Raw genomic sequence first — 26,142 nt, forward strand, 5'->3', positions numbered from 1 at the left:
GATACTGTTTACATAAATCAAATAAACAAGAAATTGAAAAGCCCAGACGATAAAGCTAAATAAAATAATTGAAAAACCACAGTGTAATATCAAGAAATATTTAATTATAAAATCTATGTATCTAGACAAGTCAATAATATCATACCATCTAATGTGCAAGTCCCAGGACATCGGATACTTATTGGAGAGACTCTATAATACAAAGACACGTTCTATTTACAGTAACAACACAAGACAATAGGTAACATTTTAATCTTCTATATTACGGAAGGCAACTGCCATTTCCTCCAGGAGTACGTCGAAATCAGCTTTAATCTTGGCCTCGCCATCCTTCACAGGGTCCTGGTGTCAAACACGAAAATATTCTTCGTTAAAGCTGGTTATATCGATTTGAATGGTATATTTTGCACCCTAGTCCTCTGCACTCAGTATTTTTTTATCTAGCCACTTGCTCTGGTACCGCACGGGTAGCCAGAGTATTACTCACCTAGGTACCTTTGCCTACTTTATTTTTTGTTTGCATGATCGTGCCATAGACTCGTTCACAACAGCAAAAAATTCAGGTCCCCAAAACGGTCCCTGCAAGCGTGATCGGCGATTTCCTTCTTTCACCGCTTATCCCTTAAGAAAAGACGTAGAATACGTTTTGCTGCTTCCCGGACACGGTCAGCAAAATGATAATGACATCCATCTTTGGACTTCGTAACCAAAGTGGCAGCAAGTTGTCTTGAATTTATTTATCTCGCGAATTTATGTCAAAAAAAAATCGACACTGATCTTCCAGAGTTATGTCTCTAGTATACTTAGGGACTTCTAGACCGTGGTCATTCTATTGGAGACTGCGAACGGTCGTATTCCTCGGTGCTGAGGGTCATAAGTCATGAGCTCCCTTATGCATTACTTTTCCTCTTTCTCCATGTGTTCCTGTCGCCGGCGGTATTGGGGGCGTTGTGACCTGTAGTCAAGAGTGCAGAGAAAAAAGACTCACCTTGAATTTCATAGAAGAGAGCGAGTAGAGCACAGGCCCCATGTGGTCTCTGATAGTGTTCCACGTGACCTTATTCTCAGACTGCGCCGTGGACTCCACCGCGTGGCGCGACATGTCATAGAAAGCTACGATGTTCTTGAGCATCCCCACCGTCTTGTAGAACGGGCAGAAGCGATCGTACGCCGAGTAGCTGGAAATATGAGGAAAAGACATTGTTCGTTCAATCAGCTTGCAACAAGTATAAGTACTATTAGCTCATTATGTTGTAGAGTACTAGCCATGTAGGAAACGTTTCGAAATCTAATCAGCACCTAACGCAATTCGTCCGAATTAAAATGGACACATTACGCCAAAGACGATGAGAGCCTATGAGGCGTCTCGACTTTAGCGAGTTATATTATTTCGTACTTACATATAATAATAATATTTGCATTCTTTGCATATTGGCTAGGTCGCGAGATAAAATTTTCAACTCTGCATGCTTACCTAAGTGGTTTTATTAACACTACTTCAATTGGTGATCGTTTTTCTTTATAAAGTATGTAAGTACATGAGACATGCACGATTTCTACATGTTTAGGAAAGTGGTTTTACATAAAAATAATATTGTAAATACTCCTCTACGAGCGCTGTAACATTATATCAGTCAATAACTACTAGTTTACCTGTTCTGCTGTAAGAAGTCGTCTTTTATCAACTTGGCGACCTCCAGCGTGATCTTGTCGGTCTCGGCCAGCGACGCCTTGCCGACCAGCTGCACGATCTCAGACAGATCCTCCTCCTCCTGCAGGATCTCCTTAACCTGTTCAATAAATGATGATATGTTCGTTGATAAAATGATATTCGTTGCCATTATTTCTGCAACTTAAGACTAGAACTCTACCAATGTGGAGATGTGTAATATGGAGACAGGATGTGATTTAAATAACGATGGAATCCAGGCCTAAACCTACCTTCACTCTGAGTGGCGTAAACTCGGGGAAGGATACGTCATAGTATTCGTCTAGTGCACGCATGTATTTACTGTAACAAACACAAAGACACATTTTACTGGCGCGTAAGTCTTCCATCTGGTTTCTTTCATAAAAAATCTAATTACCTGTAAGAGATGAGCCAGTTGATGGAGGGGAAGTGTTTCCTCTGCGCGAGCTTCTTGTCGAGCCCCCAAAACACCTGCACGATGCCCAGCGTGGCTGCTGTCACAGGGTCCGAGAAGTCACCTCCGGGGGGAGACACGGCGCCCACGATGGATACCGAACCTATAATACCAAAACGATTTTTCATAATTGTCAGGTTTTTCAAACCATACGAAGGATCGCGATTTGGTGTACCAGCTGCTCTATTTTATTGTAAATAGAGCGGCTGATAAGTATGTATGGTCATAAGTTTATAGCCTATAAGTTTCCCAAAATGTGTCATCTTCGCGCAGAAGGCATTCGCATGATTAAAAGATTAGTTTTCAGCAGGGACTCATTTGACAGCCACGTACCAATGTCATGTTATTCGAGGATATTCTACTGTAAGTTACGTAATAACCCTCTGTAATAAATAATAATCCTGACGCAGGGGTTTATGTGGTCCTCCATCAGCCTCACAACTCATACGACATAAGAAATTACGTTATAAAACTAAAAAAAAACAAAACAAACAAAATAAACTAAACAAACTTTAAATAAACTTTTTTTTTTTATAAAAAAATGTTTAGCACATACCTTCCCTGTCAGGGCTACCGAGACACTTGACGCGTCCGGCGCGCTCGTAGAAGGAGGCCAGGCGAGCGCCCAGGTAGGCGGGGTAGCCGGAGTCCGCCGGCATCTCAGCCAGACGACCCGAGATCTCACGCAGCGCCTCGGCCCAACGGGAGGTGGAGTCAGCCATCATGGATACGTTGTAACCCATATCGCGGAAGTACTCGGAGAGGGTGATACCTGGGGACAAACAAAAGATTGGGCCTGTGGTGTGAATGGAAACCAACCAAAGATTCCAGGTTTATACTTGTACAAAATTTTCCTGTACCCAAAGGTTGCCTGGAAGAAGTTGCTGCATGAGCAATAAGGCCGCCTGTTGTGCTTTTCTGTATATGTTGTCCTTATCTCTGTATTTTGTGTCCATTGTGCTCAATAAAGTATTTTATCTATCTATCAGGTTTGACTATTTTTAAGGATTTGGATGAATCTCCACCAAACCACAGTACCGCCCGCGCTTCGTCATGGGATTGTAGGATCAGTTATGTATGTTTGAATATTGTTTACTCACCCGTGTATATAGAAGCTTCACGAGCAGCCACAGGCATATTTGAAGTATTGGCGACGAGGGCCGTGCGCTTCATGATGGACTCTGTCACGCCCTCGATCTCCACCGTCAGCTCGGGGAAGTCCCGGAGTACTTCAGACATTTCGTTACCTTTAACACAGATACAGAAGAGGTTCACGTAAATATAGAGCGTCAGGTTATTTCTGGTTCTTTTCTGTAATAATTTTCTGCAATTTAAGTTTGATCAGAAAGTAAATGAAAAAGTGTGTCAGTCAACCAATTAGATACCTAATATAGCAAAAATATAAGGATATCATCGTTTCTGATACTTCGTTGCGCATCTGCTGTTTAAGATGATAATTTTGAAACCAACAGATTTTAAAAGATAGTTGCGGAATCGGTAGTATTTATTGAACAAATTGATCTTACCACGCTCTCCGCAGCCGACGTACACGATGACGTCAGAGTTGGAGTACTTGGACAGCGCCTGTGAGATGACAGTCTTGCCGCAACCGAACGCTCCGGGGATGGCCGTGGTACCGCCCTGGACGCAACTGTCAACGAATTGATGGTATTAATACAATATAAGTACTTCATTTGACGAATGTATTCGTCTTATGGATAGTTTAATGACTTTGGCAATGCTTAGATAGTACGGCAGCTCCACTAAAAGTCTCGTACGTAGTGGTGGTACTTCCCAGTGCCGGAATTTCTCTTGATGTTCGAGTTAGGAAGCATCCTGCTAAATAGAAAAGCAGTACGGTTTCATACAAGCTGGTACATTCAGGGTACCACTTCTGTGTCTAGTGGAGAGCTGGAGATTATTAATCGACGCATTGAAAGAAATATAAACTCACGGGAAAAGTGAGTCGAGCACTCTCTGGCCAGTCAGCAGCGGGTGGTTGGCGGGCAGCTTCTCGGTGACGGGGCGCGGCTGGCGCACCGGCCATACTTGCAACATGGTGAATGAAGTCTTCTCGCCTTCAAACTCCGTGGTCAACACGACATCCTGGGCAAAAATATTCAGCAAGTATATCTCTTACTTATCGCCTTGGCTGGCCCTGGCAAAACACAAACTGCACAAACCACTATAAGTATGTTGTCATTTTGTGATCAAGTAAATTTGCGACGATCTAGGTGAAAATATATCTAGTCGCTTTTCTATATCGCATTACGTCTTTAATGGTCAAGTTGCTATCTAGTATCTAGACTACCTGCGTCTCTGCGACCAACACGTAGAGATATTAACGAATTGCTGATTTGGTGGTCCATACGCTCTGACTCCACTCATCTTTTTTACTGTCTGGTATGATCAAATAACTCACAGTGACATTGTAGTCGCCAGTTGGTGCGATATACGTGATGGTTCCCTTGGCTCGTGGCGGCATCAGCATCTTGTGTTTGACCAGTGTGTTCTCGTGCACTATGGCATACAGGTCGCCTCCGGTGATATGGGATCCCACCTAGCATAAAAGCTTAGTATGATCGATTGGTTGTTTTCCACGAGTCAGTCGAGTACCCTTAACACCTATTTAACCAAATCCAAAGTGTGAGGCAGTTTCGTGAAACTATGAACGTTTAGTAAGTAATAACTAAAAGACAAGATGTCTGTAGATTTTTTCCAATGAAAGTAACTGGAACATTATAAAGCAGATGTTGTAATGTCAAATTATAAAACCTGTATCTACCAACCCTGTAGTCGTTATTCGGGACAAAATGCCAATGAGCATCTCTCGAGAGGCTGGGCACGTTGATGCCCTTGGGTATGTAGATGGAGCGAGTGAGCTCGTTGATGTCCTTGAGCGGGCGCTGGATGCCGTCAAAGATGGAGCCGAGGATGCCGGGGCCCAGCTCCACGGACAGCGGCTTGCCTGTACGCAGCACCGGGTCACCTACAGTCACGCCTGATGTCTCCTCGTACACCTGGCCAAACAGTGATACTACTTATAGAAAGGACACTCCCCATTCCGCACTGATCTGAGCTTCCTCCTTCCTCTGACTGTCTTACTTGCACGCACGGGGTAAATAAGGCATGAGTAGCGTGAGCAAAATATCCTTTTTTTGTAGAATCTTCTTTCATTTCATTAATATGTAGAATCCGCGTGTGATCCCGATAACAATACAGATATCACAGAGGCACCCTCGCTTATCCCCGTCACCACTGTACACATTGCATCATTCATGATAGTACCTGTATGGTGGCCATGTCTCCCTCCAGCCGGATGATCTCGCCGACCAGCTCGTTGTATCCGACGCGCACCAGCTCGTACATAGCGGAGCCCGACATCCTCTCCGCCGTCACCACTGTACGGGAAATAATTCATAATTTTATTGTGTATTCGTATCAACAGTGGCTGCAAGTTGTCTTTGATTACTTGTGGCTCTGCCCACCCCATTTGGGATTACGGGCGTGAGTTTATGTATGTATGTATGTATGTGTATTTTTATCGAGATTTACAACATTACTAATAGACTCGAATGGAAGGAAATATTTTATTGTAAGTACTTGTTTGTTGTTTTGCACATACGTAGTAAATTATATTAGTATATATAATATTTTAAATAATAATAATATTTTTTACAATAGTTTTTTTCATTTTTTTATAATATATTTTTTTCTATTTTTCCCTAAAAAAGTAGCATGGAAAATACTGCACCGACAAGAGCGTGGCTCTTAAATTGATGATGATGATGAGTAAATTATTCTCTTTGTTTTGCACAACTGATTCCAGCTTTGGAAGTCACTTATTAAATGTCAGTCTAACGTCGCTGATGGGGAATGGAAGAGCGTTATGAGCTTCTAGAAATTTTCTACCAACTGCTGATAATGATGAAGCGTTTACTCACCAGGGCCAGACACAGCGAACACGTAGCCAAACATGCCCTCATTCTCTTCTGTTGCAACCATTCGCGGGTTTATTTTTGGTTTCTTCGCCATTTTTAAATATTTTGTTACCGCTTTACCAAGTTTTGAGACCTTCTCTGTTTATTTGTTTATTTTTTGAAAATTCCTTATCGTTTTAACTAATACTGTTTATGACAGCGATGTCATCAACTAAACAACGCAGTGTATTATTCTCTTTGCAAATAAACAAATCGGCTTGTGTTAAAAATTAGCCAGGAACCTGGATACTCAAAGAAGTAGATGTTATAAAATCTTACGTGGCACTGGCTACCTTACTACTTTCAATTATGACAGTCACCTGACCATCATTTTGAAACTTGCCACATTCTCGATGTCAATTGCTTGCAATAAACAGCAATTTGGAGAATAATTTTAGAAACGTGTTTTATTGATATTTTCAATGTGATCAAGATACCGAAACAAAAATGACGACTCGTAAGCTGAGACGACGGTATGTTGTGTGATATTTAAATTAAAAAGTGTTTCTTTTTCTATTGCGATACTTTTCGACAACAAGTATTAGCCCAAGAATTACTTTTTGAGCCAATGCTTTAAGCAAACGATCCCGATGACTGACTCTAACTAATTTTGGGCATTTTAAAGTTATTTTCTAGCAAGCAACAGTTGGATTAGTAAAATGCGGTACTTAAATTTGAAGCTGGAATGATTTGGTTGAGTAATGTCCAAGGTTAAGTATTAGACGTTTTAAAGGATTATATCTACTTACCAGATATATCGCCTTCAACCAATGGATAAATAAAACACCAATATTTTCCTATGATTTTATTTTGATGGTTATCTGAATTGAATTGGATCCTTACTTCCAGAATGATTGATGAGCCGACGCAGAGCGATGCCACGCTCCTGCTGAAGGTGGAAGATCTCATTCATTTGGCCATGGGGCCGAACGATGTAAGTTTTGAACACACTTTACTTTTCCTTTATTATGCGAAAATTCGTACCCAAGTGCGTGGGGTGTTAAAAGGCCGTGATAATATAAAGTGGCCTACAAATAATAAACGGGAAAAAAATGATTAAAATATAAAAAATAATTATTACAATATGTATGTTAAAAATAATTACTAAAATACTGTAAATTTTCTTCTCGCCAGCAAAACGTTGTGAACTTCAAATTGCTACAGACAATTCTTTATATCCTGGCGCGTCAAATGCGGCTGCTGGATCAGAAGGTGGAGTTGAAACAGTCAGGGGACAGACGGGAAGAGTATTCGGAGACTGTCACGGAAGAGGTAAGTCTCCAGCAGTCAAAGAAGCGAATCACGTCTTATATTCCTGATTGTTTAATCTCGATTAAAGTAATATTTTGATTTTCAGGAAAGCTCCGAAGGGCCTTCAAGAGTTAAGAAAAAAGAAGTAGATAAAGGTAAAGCTAAAGGTACAGGTAAGGATGCTGACGCTGAACAGGAGGATAAAAAAGGTCGTGGAAAGTCAGCTGATAGAGAAGACGAAGAAGAAAAAAGACGTCGGAAAGAACGGGGCGAATCCTCCGACGAAGAGACTGCAAAAAAGAGAGGAAAAGGCGCTGATAGAGAAGGACCCGAGGGCAAAAGAAAAGGAGGCCGGGGAAAAGATGAAAGTCCTGAAGGTAGAGAGAGAAAAGGGCGTGGCTATGATGATGAGAGTGATGAAGGTAGAGGGAAGAAAAAAAGAGGTCGAGGAAGAGATGACGAAAGCCCTGAAGGTTCAAGAAAGGGAGGTCGGGGTTATGACGATGAGAGCGATGAAGGTAGAGGAAAGGGTAAGAGACGTCGGGGAAGAGACGATGAAAGCCCCGAGGGTTCACGAAAAGGAGGTCGAGGGAGAGATGACGAAGGTCCTGAAGGGAGAGGAAAAGGTAAGGGAGGTCGAGGAAGAGACGAAAGTCCTGAGGGTTCACGGAAAGGCGGTCGGGGCGGTGGAAGAGATGACGAAGGCCCGGGGGGAAAAGGTAAAGGTGGTCGGGGAGCTGGAAGAGATGACGAAGGTGCCGAAGGCAGAGGAAAAGGTGGCCGAGGAGGTGGACGAGACGAAGAAGGTGCTGAGGGCAGAGGAAAAACTGGCAAAGGCCGTGGAAAAGATGATGAGGGCCCTGAAGGCAGAGGAAAAAGAGGAAAAGGTGGTGAAAGAGACGAAGAGGGTGAAGAGGGCAGAGGAAAAGGTGGTCGAGGTGGTGGAAGAGATGACGAGAGTCCTGAAGGTAGAGGAAAGGGTGGCCGGGGTGGTGGCAGATATGAGCAAGATGAGGGCCCAGAAGGTAAAGGTAAAGGTCGCGGTGCAGAGGGCCGAGGAAAAGGGGGTGAAGGTGCCGGGGGACGGGGAAAAGGAGGCCGAGGAGGAGATGAAAGTGATGAGGAGAGAGGAGGTAGAAAAGATCGAAGGGGAGATCGGGGACGGGAAGGAGATAGGGATGACAGTAGGGGAAGGGGAGGTAAAGGCGGAGAAGGGAGAGGTGAAGACGGGAAAGGAGGCACTGAGGGCCGAGGTAAGGAAAAAGCCGGTGAAGGTGGATGGGATGAAGATGATGATGGTCGTGGAAAGGGAGAAGCTGCTCGAGGTAAAGGCAGGGCTGGAGAAGGTGCTGGAGGAGCGGGAAAAGGCGGAAAAGGTGCTGGAAGAGGCGGGGAAGGAGAGGACGAACGTGGGGGAAAGGGTGGGAAAGGCGGAAGGGGAGGAAGAGGAGGGGAGGGGTCGGACGAGGAAGATGACGAAAGGGGCGGTGGAAGAGGCGGACGAGGCGCGGGAGGTGTGGGAGGCAAGGGAAAAAGACCGGCTGGTATCGATGATAAAAGTGAAGCTGGCGATTGGGATGACGAGAGAGGAGGGAGGAAGGGAGGACCTGGTGGAGCGGGAGCGGGAGGTGCTAGGGGAGGCAAAGCAGGTGCAGGAGCAGGAAGGGTGAGAACATTTAATTAAATATAATCTACTTATGAGGATGTGTGAGCAATTAACACAATAACACCTGAATGGATTTTAATGAAACTTTACAATAATACAGCACATTACATCAAAACAACAGGTAGGCTATTATAATTAATAAATAAAATGTCTAAAATATAATGTTGGAAAAAAATACTCATCTGTGAGTAATTTTGGCGTGCGCTGCAAAAACTGTTAAAGTTACACCAATACAATGTATGATGGAAATATTTCTCTTAAATACTTACTTATTAATTTAAGTAAGTATTGTAATTACACAAAAGTTACCAACAAAATATGTTATAATTAGGTAAAACATAACCCAACAAATGTATAGGAGTTATAATTAACAGTTAATGATGTAAGAAATGGAACTATACATTACTTAACTCTGAAACGTAAACAAAGTTAGGCCTACAAAGAAGTCCGCGACAGTATGTATTATAATTATCTTGGGGCTCAATAATTCCTCTATCTCTGGGATAATAAAATTAACAGCTGTGTTCTATACTCGCTCCTAGTGCAGTGAGTATAGAAGTACCTACTTGCTTTACCATACCTTTTTAGCTAGAATAAACTAATAAATTATATTTTTTTATTTTCGAAGGCTGGTGCTCAACCTTCTGGATCCAGCATTGCTGTGTCAGGTGAGTTCAGAAATTTAGTTTCACCCTAATCGTTATTTAATTTTAACATTATTATGATTACCAAAGGTTGTCTGATAGAAACCTGGGACGTTAAAAGGGCTCATTGAAGTATCGTATTTGATATTGATTATTTACTTATACTTAACTTTTATATGCGCAAATGTCAAATTGCAATATTGCTTTTTAGATGAATTGCTTTCTGATGGTACTTTAGCACAGATTATGCATAGTTACTACGTAAACTTTAGTTTTTTTTTGCAATGCCCTATTTTATGTGTGATGTAATGTATTCAATAATGAATGAAATGAATAAGTACTTACATTTGTGTTTGATTAGAGATCCAAGCCTCCCAAGGCTTCCGAACTTTGCTTAATGAAACTATATCAAATCATTGTTTTCTTGGCAGAGAAATTTCGAGACAAGGATAAAGTTTTAGCCGGTTAGTGTATTTTATTAATTTAATTTGGAATATCAGAAATACCCCTACCATCGAACACGTTTTTCCATATTTTTTTTCGTTTTCAGTTGGAAAAGGACCTAAAACTGGTGAGTATTAATTTCGATAAGTAAGTCTTACAAGACTTACTTTTTAGCCTGTCTGACTTCAATGATAACTGCCAGGACCTGGGCCCATGCGCGTGGGATCCGTGGAGGTGGTAACTCAGAAGGAGTTCTTGACCCTGGCCAATGCTGTGAAGGCTCTACAGGAGAAGGCAGGGCCTCTCCCCACCCCTACCCTGCCTGATAACAAGAAGCTGCGCGATGACATCGTCAAAGGCAGTGCTTCGCTTATGGACACCATGCAGGCTATGCGGGTAAGTTATGGAAAGAATGTTTACGTTCAATCAATCAATTATTATTTTTTTATTGCACAAGAACAAACTCAGGATATGTACGCTCACGAGTACTAATATGTATACACTTTAAAACCATGTCACATTAACTTCTTTGACAAATTAAACCGTAAGTCTCATTAAATGTCAAACATGATAGTGCGACAGGGTTCTAAAGTGGGTACATGATATTGCTGATCCCTAGTTTGGTTTTTTTTTTTTATTTATTTAATGTTCGGAGAAACAACAGCTATAATTAATTTAGTAGCAACTTATGGTAAAAACAGAAAGCCAATTATAGTTCCTCGCAGATAGCAGGTTACACACATAACAGGCTGATCAACAGAATATAAACTTACGACCATAGTCAGAGAGTAGGCAGAGGTACTCCATCATGAGATGAACTCCCACGCGTCTCCGAACTTTCTGTTAGGTTATAGGTGAGCCGTATCGCCGTCTATAATGGTCTAGCCAACTGTGCAAATGCTGTTCGCTTTATGATTACTTATTTCTCTTGATGATGACGAGTTTCCTATTACCAGCTCAGCGCTCGTGTGCAAGCAGCGGAGAAAGCGATCGACACGATGGCGGACCTGCTCACGCACCTGGCGTCGCAGGGCGTGCTGCCGCCCGAGGTGGCGCGCGCCGCCGAGCAGCTGCATGATGAGGTCATTGCTGTACGGAGGGAGATCGAGTCTGTATCCGGGAAGGGGGGGGACGCTGTTAGTATTAAACGTTGTTAGAAAAGTAATATTAGTGGCGACTGAATGATGCATGATAGCCGACCTTGGGTTGGTGATGTTGGTAATCACTTAACTTACCTATATAATGATATGAACCTTTAATGAGATATTTTCATAAAGTTTAGGCTAAAAATAATAGAAACCTTTTTTTAAGATACTTACCGTATTTCATTCATATCCAGTGGAATTTGACTTGTTAATTATCGCGAATCTGTAGAGCTGTGTAGATATTTGTTTTTGTTTATGTAGGTAAGTACTAAACATGTTGTTTTGCTATAAGAAAAGACTAAGTACTTACATAGTGACAATATTCTTTACGTGGAACGGCGTGGTACATAAAATAACAAGAAATACGTTATTTGTCAGAACTATAGACAAGAGAAAGAAGACAAGGGAATTGATAAGTAATTACCATGAGACAGTATTGCCATGCTTAAATAATATTTAAAAACTAAAATGTTGGGGTTGCCAACACCTAGTGATAACTAACTTTAAAGCAGTCCATATTCTATCTTTTCCATCCCTGCAGGATAAGAAAGGAGTTAAACTAAAGGGTATGGAGTCGAAGACGGGGGCGGGGGCTTCGCCCTCGGCCGTGTCGACGGTGTCGGGAGGCACCGCAGCCACCGGCCCTGGCAGCCGCTTCGGCCGCGCCGGTGGCGGACGCCTCTCCGTAGACTCCAGGGCTGGTGTCGCGCATGGAGAACTTGAGTAAGTTACACCACACCCGGACCATAGAATAAGGAATAATATACTACGTATAGAACTGCAAGTCTCCACTCCTCATCAGCGGCTGAGCTAGGTTTATCTCACCCCCCCTTCGATCATACTTTAGTCTTCAATCATATGGACGTCTGACGTCACACACATTGAGCGTGTACGATAACGTCAATGTGTAGTGTCTGTATAAACGAGGTGTTTTGTATCTCATACTTACCGTAGGCCGCCTACAATGGGAGTGCATTATAAGTTTTGTAAATCTTTTTTGAATCATCTTATTTAAAAGATCTTTTAGCTAGAATTTGACTGCGTCAGTGCGGAAAAACATCTGGTTATATGGGTTTTTATTTCTCTTTTTGCTAAGTACCAAAAATTGAGAGGGATGCTTAAGGCCGTGATTTTGTTTTAATTTCAAGTGCTTTTTTAAAATATTTTCAGTTCTATACTTTTGCGACGTAAAATTACACTTGATATCAGCTTAAAATCATGAGCTGAAGCTATCAGTATTTGGTATGCCGTCACTAACACCCTGTATTTCTCGTCGGTGTATAATGTTTGTTGTCGTGCAGCGAAGCGCTGCGGCAGATGAAGGAGGACATTATGCAGAATATGAGCGCGATGATGAACCGCGCCACCAGCGCCGCCGACGCCGCCGCCCTGCATGTCAAGTCTATCTGTTAGCAGATTATATTACATAACATAAACAGCCTACATACGTCCCACTGCTGGGCACAGGCCTCCCCTCAATCAACCGGAGGGGGTATGGAGCATACTCCACCACGCTGCTCCAATGCGGGTTGGTGGAGGTGTTTTTACGGCTAATAGCCGGGACCAACGGCTTAACGTGCACTCCGAAGCACGGAATCATCTTACTTTTTCGCACAATCAGGTGATTCAAGCCTGAAAAGTCCTTACCAAACAAAAGATAGTCTCACAAAATGATTTCGACAATGTCCCCATCGGGAATCGAACCCGAACCTCCAGATCGTGAGCCTAACGCTCTAACCACTAGACCACTAACGCTCTAACCACTAGGCTGTTAGGAAGAGGTGGAGCACATTATATTATAATAGTTTATTTTTAAGAATTGATTTTGCACCAATGATCTAACATAGTTGGCTCGCTCATTAGGTATAAACGGCGATACGGCTCACTACCTATCACGTTGGTCTAACAGAAAGCTCGGTGAGCAAACATCAGCTCACGACTTCAATTGGGCTTCTTGTTAGGCGAGAAGTTTGTGTTTCTATCAAAATTTTATTTTAATTTTATCCCCCAATAACAGTCTGCTACCAAAAAGACGTGTTATGTCTGAGGAGAAGTGGTGTAAAAAACTCCTCGACGACATGGTTTTAATCTTTTATAAGTCCAGTGAATACGTACTTTTAGAGTATCACTGTTGTCTCCCAAGTAACGCTTGAATGTTTGACGTACTAGCGGAAAAGATGGAGGTGGCGACGAAGCTGGACCACCGCGTGTCGACGCTGCACAGCCTGGTCAACGACTACGCGGAGCAACTCTCTGGCTTCGATCATGGACTCTCCACGCAGGTGGGAAGGAGGATCAGGACACGTACGACAGGCTTATGACGGAGACTGTAATATCGTTAATGGGTTGTTTTTATATCATGCCAATAGTATGCGATAAATGCTCTACTTGGGTTAACGGTGAAGTTCCACCAAAGCGTAGAAGAGACGCGCGGAATTGACCAATCAGAGCTTGCGAGACGCTATATCGCTGTCTTAAAATTATTATTTATAAATAATAGCTAAATTATACACATAATTTTAGCACATTTTCTTTTACCGGGTGAGAGCTCTCAGCGCAGAATGCCATTTGGGGTTAAAAATAGCACATTTTCAAAATATGGTGCTAGATTAAATAATAATAAAGTAGTCAATCTATATGATGTTAGAACATCGTAACAAATACTGAGGGGGATGATTCAGACCATGGTTCTTAAAATTCATGTACTTATTTTTAAATTATTTTCAATTTTATACTTTTGCGATGGAAAATTCCACTTGATATTATTAAATCAGAATAATGAGCTGAACCATCCCTCAAAGTTTTTGTTACGATGTCACTAACACCCTGTATAATAGTAAAATAATTTAACAACAAATGAGTTGATTTATTTTTTAAGCTTCATTCGTTGTCGATGTGGCAATAAACTCAATATTCAATAGTCTAGGTAAAACTTGCTGTGGGTATTGATTTGACTTACGTTCTCAGATGGCAGGATTCCACGAGCAGATGGCTCAAATGCGAACAGATATGACTTGTGGGCTGCAGCAACTTGAGCAAGTCAACAACAACGCTGAGACAGCTGGTATTCAAATAGATTATTTTCAACGAACAAATTCAATACTTAATTAGCAATGATTGAGTAAAACATTCCTGTACTGCACTGTAGATACAGGATGCCAACTTATAAAATATGTTAAACAAATTAATTCCTTTCCCTCCGTGACAGAATCTTTTCTTTTTACTTTTTTCTCTCATTTTGTTGTTACATAGTAAGTAATTAACCACTTTATAGCATTTTACTGCAACTAACTTCACGTTACAAAATTTATTAACCATGCCGTGTATACACGTTTTGAGTTTCAATCTAGTACCCACATTTGTAACCTTCTATTTTCTCATGTCATGATTGTTATCTGTTGTGTGTACCTTTTAATAAGTAAATAAATTCCTTTAATTTGAGAACCTTTAATAGGGTAATTATTAAGTACTATAGAGGTAGTTCTGTGCTGTGTTGACTTGTCATTCCTTCTGAAGTTTCATGTGATTTTTTAATTTCAGTGGTGTTGAATTTTTTTCCGCCGCCGTCGTTTTAGATTTTGACCAGCTATTTTGGTGGAGATATAATGGTGATTATTTGCAGCGGTGTTGGAGTTGACGGAGCGCTATGAGGGTCTGGTGAGCGAACTGGACAGCACACTGCACGCCCACCAGGGGCTCACCACCTACCAGCGCGAGCTCTCCGACGAGCTGCGGGTCAGTACATATCGTGGCTGATTTTACAAACTGACGTATCTGCAATATTTTGCTAAAATAATTTGTGTCCCATTGACAATAGAAAAAGGTGCAAATCAGACTCACCAAAAATTTCAGATACGTCCATAGATTTACTACTACCGAGATTGAACATCAGCGCTCAAAAAATGGGACGTAAACTTACTGTTAATATAGCGACGTAGACAGTACTTTACCTCAGTGCGCGATTTAAACACGGGGAAGTGCGTGGTAAAAACTTGCAAAAATAGAAGCGAAAAAAGAAGAATGGAATATCATATTTCTAATAAGTAATGACATTGTGCATGTTATCATAGTATAAACATTTTAATTTTCGAAGTAAAATCCAACAGAAATATTATTTTTGTTTATAATACACTACTCCTGGTCAATCCGAGTCGCAGTATAACCCAACCGCGTTACGAAGTACCACGCGATAATATACGTAATAAGACGATGCGTACTTTCTTAATTTTATGGAGTTAGTTCCTTTTAGCTTAATGAAGCGTTTTGTCTTAAAATCTAAATAAAATATTGATTTGAAAATTTCATTTCAGAGTTTAGTTGAAGCAGTTGAAATGATGCGAGAGCAGAAGGCAGATCGAGATGAGGTCCAAGATGGACTGAGAGATAAGGTGAGTAGGTCTTTTTTATGATAGACTAGCTTTTGCCCGCGACTTCGTCCGCGTGGCGTGTTATATAAGAGAGAGATCTTTGTGTGTGTGGGAGTGCATACTTATGCAGTTTAGATTTTTTCATAATTTTTTTTTCCCAATAACTCCCATTTTTCAAAATACAGCCAAAAATAAACTTTATATTTACTAAGGTATGCATGCATGCTAGATTGAATCAATTGATTGAATTGATTTTTTTTTTAATTGATTGTTCATTGAGTTTTAATTTTAATACACACTTCCTCTCTTCCCTTCAACGTTGCTGTGCCCTACAGGGTCCATGTTTTAGTTCCTATGCCTATGTAACACCCCATTGTACTACATGGAATGCAATAAATAATTTAATTGAATTGAATTGAAAACATCTATCTTACGCGGTTTCGATTTTTTCATACAAATGTTTTTTTCCCGCTTACTCCCGTTTCCGTGGGAATTTTGCAATATCCTGTTGCAACTAAGCTTTAAGTTAACTAAGGTACCTGCATGCCAAATTTCAAGCGTCTAACTTAAGCGGTTTAGATTTTTCATACAAAAGGATTTTCCCGCAAATTTCCGTTCCCGTGGGAATTCCGGGAATTCCTTTCTTAGTGCACCTCTACGGTACCTAAGCTATGTCCCTTCCAAATTTCAAATGCCTACGTTTAGCCGTTCAGGCTATGCGTTGATATGTCAGTCACTGAGTCAGTCAGTTTCTCCTTTTATTTAGATTTGATTTTTTCATACAAATGTTTTTCCCGCTAACTACCGTTCCCGTGGGAATTTTGTAATATCCTGTTGCAACTAAGCTTTAAGTTTACTAAAGTACCTGCATGCCAAATTTCAAACGTCTAACTTGAGTGGTTTAGATTTTTCATACAAAAGGATTTTCCCGCTAATTCCCGTTCCCGTGGGAATTTCGGGAATTCCTTTCTTAGTGCACCTCTACGGTACCTATGGTACCTGCATGCCAAATTTCAAACGTCTAACTTGAGTGGTTTAGATTTTTCATACAAAAGGATTTTCCCGCTAATTCCCGTTTCCGTGGGAATTTCGGGAATTCCTTTCTTAGTGCACCTCTACGGTATCTAAGGTACCTGCGAGCCAAATTTCAAACATCTAACTTGAATGGTTTAGATTTTTCATACAAAAGGATTTTCCCGTTAATTCCCGTTCCCGTGAGAATTTTGGGAATTCCTTTCTTAGTACACCTCTACGGTATCTAAGGTACCTGCATGACAAATTTCAAACGTCTAACTTGAGTGGTTTAGATTTTTCATACAAAAGGATTTTCCCGCTAATTCCCGTTCTCGTGGGAATTTCGGGAATTCCTTTCTTAGTGCACCTCTACGGTATCTAAGGTATCTGCATGCCAAATTTCAAACGTCTAACTTGAGTGGTTTAGATTTTTCATACAAAAGGATTTTCCCGCTAATTCCCGTTCCCGTGGGAATTTCGGGAATTCCTTTCTTAGTGCACCTCTACGGTACCTATGGTACCTGCATGCCAAATTTCAAACGTCTAACTTGAGTGGTTTAGATTTTTCATACAAAAGGATTTTCCCGCTAATTCCCGTTTCCGTGGCAATTTCGGAAATTCCTTTCTTAGTACACCTCTACGGCATCTAAGGTACCTGCATGACAAATTTCAAACGTCTAACTTGAGTGGTTTAGATTTTTCATACAAAAGGATTTTCCCGCTAATTCCCGTTCTCGTGGGAATTTCGGGAATTCCTTTCTTAGTGCACCTCTACGGTACCTATGGTACCTGCATGCCAAATTTCAAACGTCTAACTTGAGTGGTTTAGATTTTTCATACAAAAGGATTTTCCCGCTAATTCCCGTTCCCGTGGGAATTTCGGGAATTCCTTTCTTAGTGTACCTCTACGGTATTTAAGGTACCTGCATGACAAATTTCAAACGTCTAACTTGAATGGTTTAGATTTTTCATACAAAAGGATTTTCCCGCTAATTCCCGTTCCCGTGGGAATTTCGGGAATTCCTTTCTTAGTGCACCTCTACGGTATCTAAGGTACCTGCATGACAAATTTCAAACGTCTAACTTGAGTGGTTTAGATTTTTCATACAAAAGGATTTTCCCGCTAATTCCCGTTCCCGTGGGAATTTCGGGAATTCCTTTCTTAGTGCACCTCTACGGTATCTAAGGTACCTGCGAGCCAAATTTCAAACATCTAACTTGAATGGTTTAGATTTTTCATACAAAAGGATTTTCCCGTTAATTCCCGTTCCCGTGAGAATTTTGGGAATTCCTTTCTTAGTACACCTCTACGGTATCTAAGGTACCTGCATGACAAATTTCAAACGTCTAACTTGAGTGGTTTAGATTTTTCATACAAAAGGATTTTCCCGCTAATTCCCGTTCTCGTGGGAATTTCGGGAATTCCTTTCTTAGTGCACCTCTACGGTATCTAAGGTATCTGCATGCCAAATTTCAAACGTCTAACTTGAGTGGTTTAGATTTTTCATACAAAAGGATTTTCCCGCTAATTCCCGTTCCCGTAGGAATTTCGGGAATTCCTTTCTTAGTGTACCTCTACGGTATCTAAGGTACCTGCATGCCAAATTTCAAACGTCTAACTTGAGTGGTTTAGATTTTTCATACAAAAGGATTTTCCCGCTAATTCCCGTTCCCGTAGGAATTTCGGGAATTCCTTTCTTAGTGCACCTCTACGGTATCTAAGGTACCTGCATGCCAAATTTCAAACGTCTAACTTGAGCGGTTTAGATTTTTCATACAAAAGGATTTCCCTTCACTACTCTGCTCCTATTGATTGTAGCGTGATGAAAAGTATACTATAACCTGTCCAGGAGTGTGAAGAATAATTGTACTAAGTTTCATTAAAATCCGTCCAGTAGTTTTTGTTTCTATAAGGAACATACAGACAGACAGACAGACAGACAGACAGACAGACAGACAGACAGACAGACAGACAGACAGACAGACAGACAGACAAAAATTTTACTGATTGCATTTTTGGCATCAGTATCGACCACTTATCACCCCCTGATAGTTATTTTGAAAAAATATTTAATGTACAGAATTGACCTCTCTACAGATTTATTATAAGTATAGATAGATAGACTAGTCTTACTGGTAATGGGAAATGGAAGAGGGCATGAGTCGTTACTCACTGGCTGCCTCAAGACAGATGCAGACTCCGATGGGTGTGACGAACTCAAACACTTATCGTAGAGATTGGTTCTTGCAGTATCAGACGGATCTAGTTTTCCAGATCTACAAGATAAGGAACGTTAGATGAGACAGGTAACGGATTCGTGTATTTTTTGTCTGCAGGCAGATAGCTCCCGGCTGGCGGGTCTACTGACGGACGAGCAGTTCACGCGTGCGCGGGAGTCGCTCGAAGTGCGCATGGAGATGTGTTACGATAAGTTCCGTAAACAGGATCTCGTCTGGATGGTACGTAGGATAGACTATTGTTTAAGTATGCATTGTTTTGGATATTCATTGTGTTATATCAGTCCTATGGAAGCATAGGAACAAAACACATCAAGAGTCTTCCATTCTGGTTAACTAGTCGAGATCAGATGATGAAGTAAGACTGGCATGTGATTCGTTTAGTTGATCGGAGTGGAGAAAGAGGGTTAGGGACAAGTAAGCAACCAGATACTTTTAACGAAACGTCAAAACGAGTTTTCTTATGGAATTAGTTACGACTTACGACACCATCAACAAACGTGGCCAAATGCCGTACAAAGTGTTGCGGAGTAATTTTGAACAAAATTTTAAATGAATTGACAACTTTCCAGAGCAGTACCTTAGCATTTCAGTAGATTTTTCCCTATGCCGTGGAAGATAAGCAGCTGAACGTGCTGCATATTTTATAATTCATTCCAAGTCCAGCATAGTAGTAGCTTAGCTGGACGGTCTACTGGACGGTAAGCCGGAGAGTCATGTTGCAGGACGTAGTGCGAGACTTCGCGCGTGTGTCAGAGACGAAGGCCGAGCTGATGCAGCTGCTGAGCATCCGCGAGGAGGCGCAGCAGGAGCTGAGGGAACTCAACTGCAAGGTGAAGCAGCTCGCCAAGATGCTCGGAGACCCCAAGGTAACACGTCACCGCTAATAATCTTATAACTTTACATAATCTCACGATTATATCCCAATTCGGATAAGCAGGAACGTCCATCGCAAGATGAACTGAGTATCCATACCGAACTTTCTGTTAGACCAACGTGATAGGTGGCCAGCCGCATCACCATCTCTAACGGTCGAGCCATCTGTGTTAGTCAAAACTGCACGTAATATAACTCATGGCCACAGTGGCTAATAATCTAATAGGTTCCTCGTAACGCAGTGCTGTTCTGAACCATACAGTGAACACACCATTGTACCATCACCACCACCACCATTGTATCTATTGTATATAACGCAAGGTCCTACGTTCACAGCCCATCGTCCAAATAGATCGGGTGAGTTGCAGTCTTATGAGGAATATGAAATTTCACGGTCACTGTAATGTTGGTCACATCATTTATGACCATAATCTCATCTAACTTTAATTATTGACTCAAATAACATCCACAACCCCATTTCCAGGCGGCCATAATCACCCGCAAGCTAGCCAAAGACGCTACGTGCGCCGTCTGCAGGGTACCAGCACTGATGGAGCCTCAAGAACCAGTGCAGCCCTTCAGCCTGCCATACGCGCGGCCGCCGCCCGCCGGCGCCGCCGCCCCGGGCGAGGACGAGGAGGAGTGCCTGAAGGAGGTCCTTGAGGCAGAGGCTGATGAGGCTGAACAACCGTGAGGATATTATAATACATACATAAACACCCTCAATTTATTTCAGGATGCTCTCTTCAGTGCTTCTTCCACTTCAGAACTCCGATACCGCTCAGCGCTTATCGCTATCGACCCACGAAAGTGGTTAAATCTTTCAAATATAATCCTCTCAGACGACGCCATGTTGTTTTAAATTTTGTACCGGGTGAGAGCTCTCAACGCTCCCCATTTGTCCGGCCAATTAGTTGGCATTTGTGGCAAATCCACAATAATTCACGTCAAAACAAAATAAAAAAAGTGCTTCTTCCAGTTAGCTTTGCTGGGAAGTATCTAGTAAGTCGCGCAATGGAGGGGGCCTTTGTCCAGCAGTGGGACACTTTAGGCCATACAAGCCAAAGGACTCAACCCTACGTCATCTGTTGGCAATAGGAGGTGGCAGATCAGTTAACCTTGTATTGTGTATGAGCATTCCTTACTATAGCCGCCGTTGGGTCGCAACGTTGATCGCTCCTGGGCAGAGCAACAAAAAAAGTTTTTAAACAGGATCTTTACTGATAAAACTACGCTCGTTTTACTTACTCCATCTTTACGGACTGAATTGGCTACGCAAATCGGGGGTGAGGTAATCAAAGTCGTAACAGTGCGGGGCGGAGAGTGTCTCGTCTAAACACAATATTATAGTTCATTATATGGTTATGTTGTATTGTACGTACGTATTACGTTTGTGACCAGGGGGGTTAAAAAGGCCACATCAAAGATAAACTAAGATCTAAAATAGCAATATTGCTATTTGACATTTGTGTGAATTGCGCACTTAATTTTATATGTGCAAATGTCAAATTGCAATATTGCTTTTTTTAGATGAATTACTTCGATGGGGCTTTTTTAACCCCCCAGGTCTCACTACTGCCGGCGCTGGGTGGGTGGGTCGCACACACTCATAGGTCACGCTCCCGGGCTGGGCAGCGTGTCGAAAAAGAAGGCCCGAGGGTTCCCCTTCTCACACCCCTCCAAGAAATACTTGGGCTACGGGAATGATGGCAAGGTAAGTGGTTGTTTATTTGTATCAAAGATAAATTATGAAATTCTGATTACTAAGTAAAAGATAGATCTTCTTCTTCGTCGTTCCCTCACTGCTGAGGATCGCGACCACAGCTTATGGTTTAAAAAATGAATGGTTATGGTTTGGTTGGTAAAAGATAGATCTAAAGGTGACAAAAACGTTTTCTTTTTTCTATTTAATCTATTAATTAATTTAATAAAGAAAATTGTAATATTAAGTGCGATATTTTGACACGTTTTTCCATCACGTCACAGGTTGCTTTTTCATTATAAATTCCATAGTAACTTCGTGTTTCGACGTTAAGTAAAATGTAGCTGTTTTGCCTAGGTGGAAACTATCCAATTCCACTAGATATGTACTCAGAATCATGAGCTGAATCATCCTCCTCAGTACCTATTTGGTTACAACTTATTTCGCATGCTCAGCTGTACAAGTTGGAAGACGTGGAGCTGACCGTTCCCTGCGGCCCCTGCAACGAGGAGCCGAAAGACCTGGAGGTGGTCGAGGAGAAGATCCCGGGGGAGACCGACACGGGCCAAGACGCGGGTGAAGGTTAAAGTCAAAACTATTCAATAGTGGTAATTACTATAGAATACAAACGCATATTATCGCACAAAAGAAATAGGTAATAGGTACATTGTTTGAGGTTTACGTGGTTATTATCATAATTAAAACACTTAATACCGGGTTATCTTTTTTTTTGACGTGACTTATTGTAGATCAAATCAAATCAACAATCAGACAAAACAAATGAATACAGTACAATTTGGGCAGCCTTATTGCTCTAGAGCAATTTCTTCCAGGCAACCAACAAAAGGAAACAAACATTTATAACTTGGATGCGGGATGGTAGATTTGACGCAAATGGCATTAACTACTTAGCCGGACAAATGGGGAGCGGGTTATCATATCCCTATGGATATGGGGGATATCGGGAGTCTCATTAACGCGGTAAGAACCCGGTATTATGTGTTATAAAAAAGCTTTTTCATTTGTTATTTAACTGTACTTACGTATTAACCAGATATGTAGAAACGTTATCACTTTTTAGCTAAATAAATTAGTACCAATTCGATTAACCTAGGTCAAAAAAATAATAATAAAAAGATTACTAAAAATACGAAAAATAATACTCACTATATTCTTGTTGTCTCCAAAGTTACGCTATAACAATCTTCAGGTATTGATATTCCAAATTTTTTGGGGTTAACATGACTGAAAACGTCCATCTGCGTCATTTTCAAGGCTATCACATCTCACCAAACCAATCAATGTCACTATAAACAAGAGTCGTAACATGGTCTGTTGTATTGTCTGTATAAAAATATTGTAACAATTTTCTAAGTAAGTACTGAATGTCATGAATGAAATAATTTTCTGTGGTACTTATATATGCCAGATAAGCAGGTCACTAGTTATCACCGCTGTGTTCTTTCGCTACCTCTTTCTTCATCATCCATCTTTTCCGTTGGAATTGCAATAAGTCGCTTCTAATGAAAGTGGGGCATTATGTGAGTGTATATTATGTTCCAAACCCCCTATAGGTTGTTCGTTTTTGGAACGACTGTGTATGAAGGTGAATTGTGTTTGTCAGGAGCCCAAATGTCTCGACGAGTCACTCTGGTGGACGCGAGTACCGCACGTCGCGTGACTGTTGTCGATGATGGGGAGCTTAAGGAAGCGTTAGAGGCCGAGGTAGCCCTGGCCAGCCCTGGAGGCTCCCGACGACCCACGGTGACGGAGCCGGGGATACAGCGACCCCACCTCAGTGAGGCCCCGAGGAACTCGCTGGAGGAGGAGTCGGTCAGAGCGCCGTCTGGATCGACGTCCAGGACGGGGACTGATGTCACTGAGGTATTTAATTAAAATGTTTTTATCCCATCCTTATACACTTATATTAATGTTTTTTTTTAATTATTTTTATTGGCCTTTGATAGACAAGAATGAAGAATGCCACATCGACAAGAGCGTGGCTCTTAAATTAGTGATGATTATTATACAAACTTTCATCCCCCTTGTTTGACTCTTTAGATGAATTCCAAAAATGTAAATAAGCATTTTGGGTTATGTAAAGGAACCTTTATTTAAGAAATCATTCAGTCAATTGCACGCTAGAAGATACAGTTTTTTTTAACAGAATTGTATATTTATCGAATCAGTCATTTCGTGAATTGCACATTGGACCACATAAGTACGGTCACCAGCAATGTATACACTTTGCAACCATGTCACATTAACTTTTTTGACAAATTAAACCATAAGCCTCATTAAATGTCAAAGATGATAGTGCGACAGGGTTCTAAAGTGGGTACATGATATTGCTCATGACTGTACCTATATGCCGTCATTTCCAGAATCAATACTTTGATTGACCCAGTGTACCAGCCTAAAGGGTGTGTCGGTTTTGTAGACCATACATTTGTTTTTATATTGTAGGTTGCCGTGAGGGATATAACGGAGGCCGCAGCGCGCCCCTCTGTTGTCATCGACCTGCCGGGCGACCGCCGAGCGACTATCGTTGGCGACGTCGACACCTTCCCCTCTCTGGGCACCCGCGTCTCCACCATGACTAGAGCTTCGGCGATTGCTGTGTGTATTGTATATATTTCTTGGTTCGTCATCGACCTGCCGGTCGCCCGCCGAGGGACGAATATTTTTAAAATAAAATAGGCTCGCGTTTGACCACAATTTCACCTGATGGCAAGTGATATGTTCTAGGGGGGTCCACGCTTACCTAGCAAATGCCTATTCACTCTAGCCTTGAAGATTCCCAGTCCTTTGCTGTTCGCATCAAAAAGGAGGAGGCAAAATATTTAGTGCGGATTGGAGGTATATCTACAACATATTATGGATGAAATAATTAAAACACATAATAACGGGTTCTTACCGCGTTTAAAGTAGGGATATGAGACTCCCACAGGTGAGGACACAATGAGTGCGGTTTGTCGTAGTGAGTTTGGTGCGAAGACAGAGGGTAGACAGATATGTCCGCCTGTAGAAAATTATGGATCTACCTACTCCACTCCAATCTCATCAGTCATCCCGTGATCATGGCACTTGCAACAGTGTCGAAATATCGGGAGTCTCATATCTCCATTTAAACGCGGTAAGAACCCGTTATTATGTGCTTTAATTATGATAATAACCGCGTAAACTTAAAACTACAAATATTTGTCGGTTCTTATTTTATAATTCCGAAAATTGAACTGTTGGTAGAAACTAGCGACCAAACATAATAATTCGTTGGTAGGTTTATAAAAACTAGGGGTCAAAAGTGGCTCCAAATGGTTCGTGTAATATTACACACGGTGCGGCTCGCCAGTTCTGTTTCATGAACTTGGCTTGACACGCTACCGCGTGTCTAGATAGAATGTAGCGTGTGTGTTTTATGTGTTTAATTGTTTACTTGACTTGCAGGTAGCACAAATGTCGCGGCGCGGGACCGAAGTGGGAACAACGATACAAGGCCACGTGACGACGATGGGTGTAGACGAGGCGGAGAGGGAGGCGATAATCAAACAGATAGCCGAGGATAAAGCGGAGAGCCAGGCCAGGTCTGAACAATGAATACTTTGCTGACAGAACAATTAGCTACAGTCCACAGTCCGCTTACGTAACCTGCAGATTGAACAGGTCCGGCTTTTTATAGACTTGAGGAGCTCAGTGGCGCAGCGGTAAACGCGCTCGGTCTGCGATTGTTGAAGTTAAGCGACTTTCGCATAGGCTGGTCATAGGATGGGTGACCAAAAAAGAAAAGTTCATCTCGAGCTCCTCCGTGCTTCGGAAGGCATGTTAGGCCGTTGATCCCGGGTGCATTAGAAGTCGTTAATAACCATCAATCCGCACTGGGGCCGCGTGATGGTTTAAGGCCCGATCTCTCTATCCATCCATAGGGAAGGCCCGTGCCCCAGCAGTGGGGACGTTAATGGGCTGATGATGATACAATTTATCCGTTATATATGATAAACTATTTTTAATTTGTCGATACGTGATACCTCATTGATGTATCGGTTCATAGTTGCCTCTTCCAAACCTGTCACATTCACGAGTCGGTCTATTTTAGTTAGAGGCTAAAATTAAAAAAATATATAATTATCTCATCGCGTAGGAAGATGTAACTCGTGCCATTCAATATAGGTAACTTAGCTTGCCAGTTGTGGTCTTTTTGCTTACCCCGGTGGGAAATAGGCGTGAATTTAGGCATGTATGTCAGTAATGCAACTATTCCGTTCTAGGGCTGAGGGCGCGGCCGGCGGCGGCACTCCCGTCGAACCACAGGAGACGAAGGAAGAAGAGAAAGAAGAAGCCAAGTGAAGAAATGAAGCATGAAGAAAATGAGATCACGTCGAGGCTATGGGTGAGTATACACTGGTGTAATCTTTCGTGCAAGTTATTTATAAAGTGCTGTCTAAATGTGAATTATATTAATATAATATTTACTGCGATTTACTTACGAGTACAGTGGTGACAATGTAGAGGAATTCTCGTCTCCAATGATTACGATTATTGGTAAATAAATATATTATACAATCAATATATTGACATCATCAATTATAAATCAATCAACAAAGTTCGTGCTTGTCATGTTTTATTGTATTTTCAAATACTTGCACGACAGAATATAATTATGATACTTTTATA

At 41.7% G+C, this 26,142-nt stretch overlaps 2 protein-coding genes across 2 annotated transcripts; one reads left to right on the forward strand and one right to left on the reverse strand.

Moving 5' to 3' along the window:
- Nucleotides 1-234: 234 nt before the first annotated feature.
- Nucleotides 235-6,179, reverse strand: LOC126373055 (V-type proton ATPase catalytic subunit A-like). Its single transcript, XM_050019012.1, has 13 exons — nucleotides 6,089-6,179; nucleotides 5,433-5,545; nucleotides 4,934-5,164; nucleotides 4,567-4,704; nucleotides 4,099-4,250; nucleotides 3,671-3,795; nucleotides 3,245-3,391; nucleotides 2,701-2,916; nucleotides 2,088-2,247; nucleotides 1,942-2,011; nucleotides 1,654-1,790; nucleotides 989-1,178; nucleotides 235-342 (listed from the first exon to the last, which is right to left on the reverse strand). The coding sequence occupies exons 1-13, from the start codon at nucleotides 6,177-6,179 to the stop codon at nucleotides 250-252; spliced, it is 1,863 nt and encodes a 620-aa protein (XP_049874969.1). The 3' UTR covers nucleotides 235-249.
- Nucleotides 6,180-6,974: 795 nt separating this feature from the next.
- Nucleotides 6,975-25,857, forward strand: LOC126373487 (uncharacterized). Its single transcript, XM_050019642.1, has 22 exons — nucleotides 6,975-7,058; nucleotides 7,259-7,396; nucleotides 7,549-9,041; nucleotides 9,670-9,709; nucleotides 10,047-10,149; nucleotides 10,332-10,525; nucleotides 11,086-11,265; nucleotides 11,816-11,997; nucleotides 12,576-12,682; nucleotides 13,444-13,556; nucleotides 14,242-14,338; nucleotides 14,897-15,009; nucleotides 15,585-15,662; nucleotides 18,993-19,115; nucleotides 19,619-19,762; nucleotides 20,254-20,459; nucleotides 21,336-21,483; nucleotides 21,927-22,053; nucleotides 23,096-23,355; nucleotides 23,938-24,090; nucleotides 24,919-25,055; nucleotides 25,737-25,857. The coding sequence occupies exons 1-22, from the start codon at nucleotides 6,975-6,977 to the stop codon at nucleotides 25,813-25,815; spliced, it is 4,299 nt and encodes a 1,432-aa protein (XP_049875599.1). The 3' UTR covers nucleotides 25,816-25,857.
- Nucleotides 25,858-26,142: the final 285 nt, after the last annotated feature.

Source organism: Pectinophora gossypiella, chromosome 15 (genome assembly GCF_024362695.1).
Source record: "Pectinophora gossypiella chromosome 15, ilPecGoss1.1, whole genome shotgun sequence".
NCBI classification, from domain to species: Eukaryota; Metazoa; Arthropoda; class Insecta; order Lepidoptera; family Gelechiidae; genus Pectinophora; species Pectinophora gossypiella.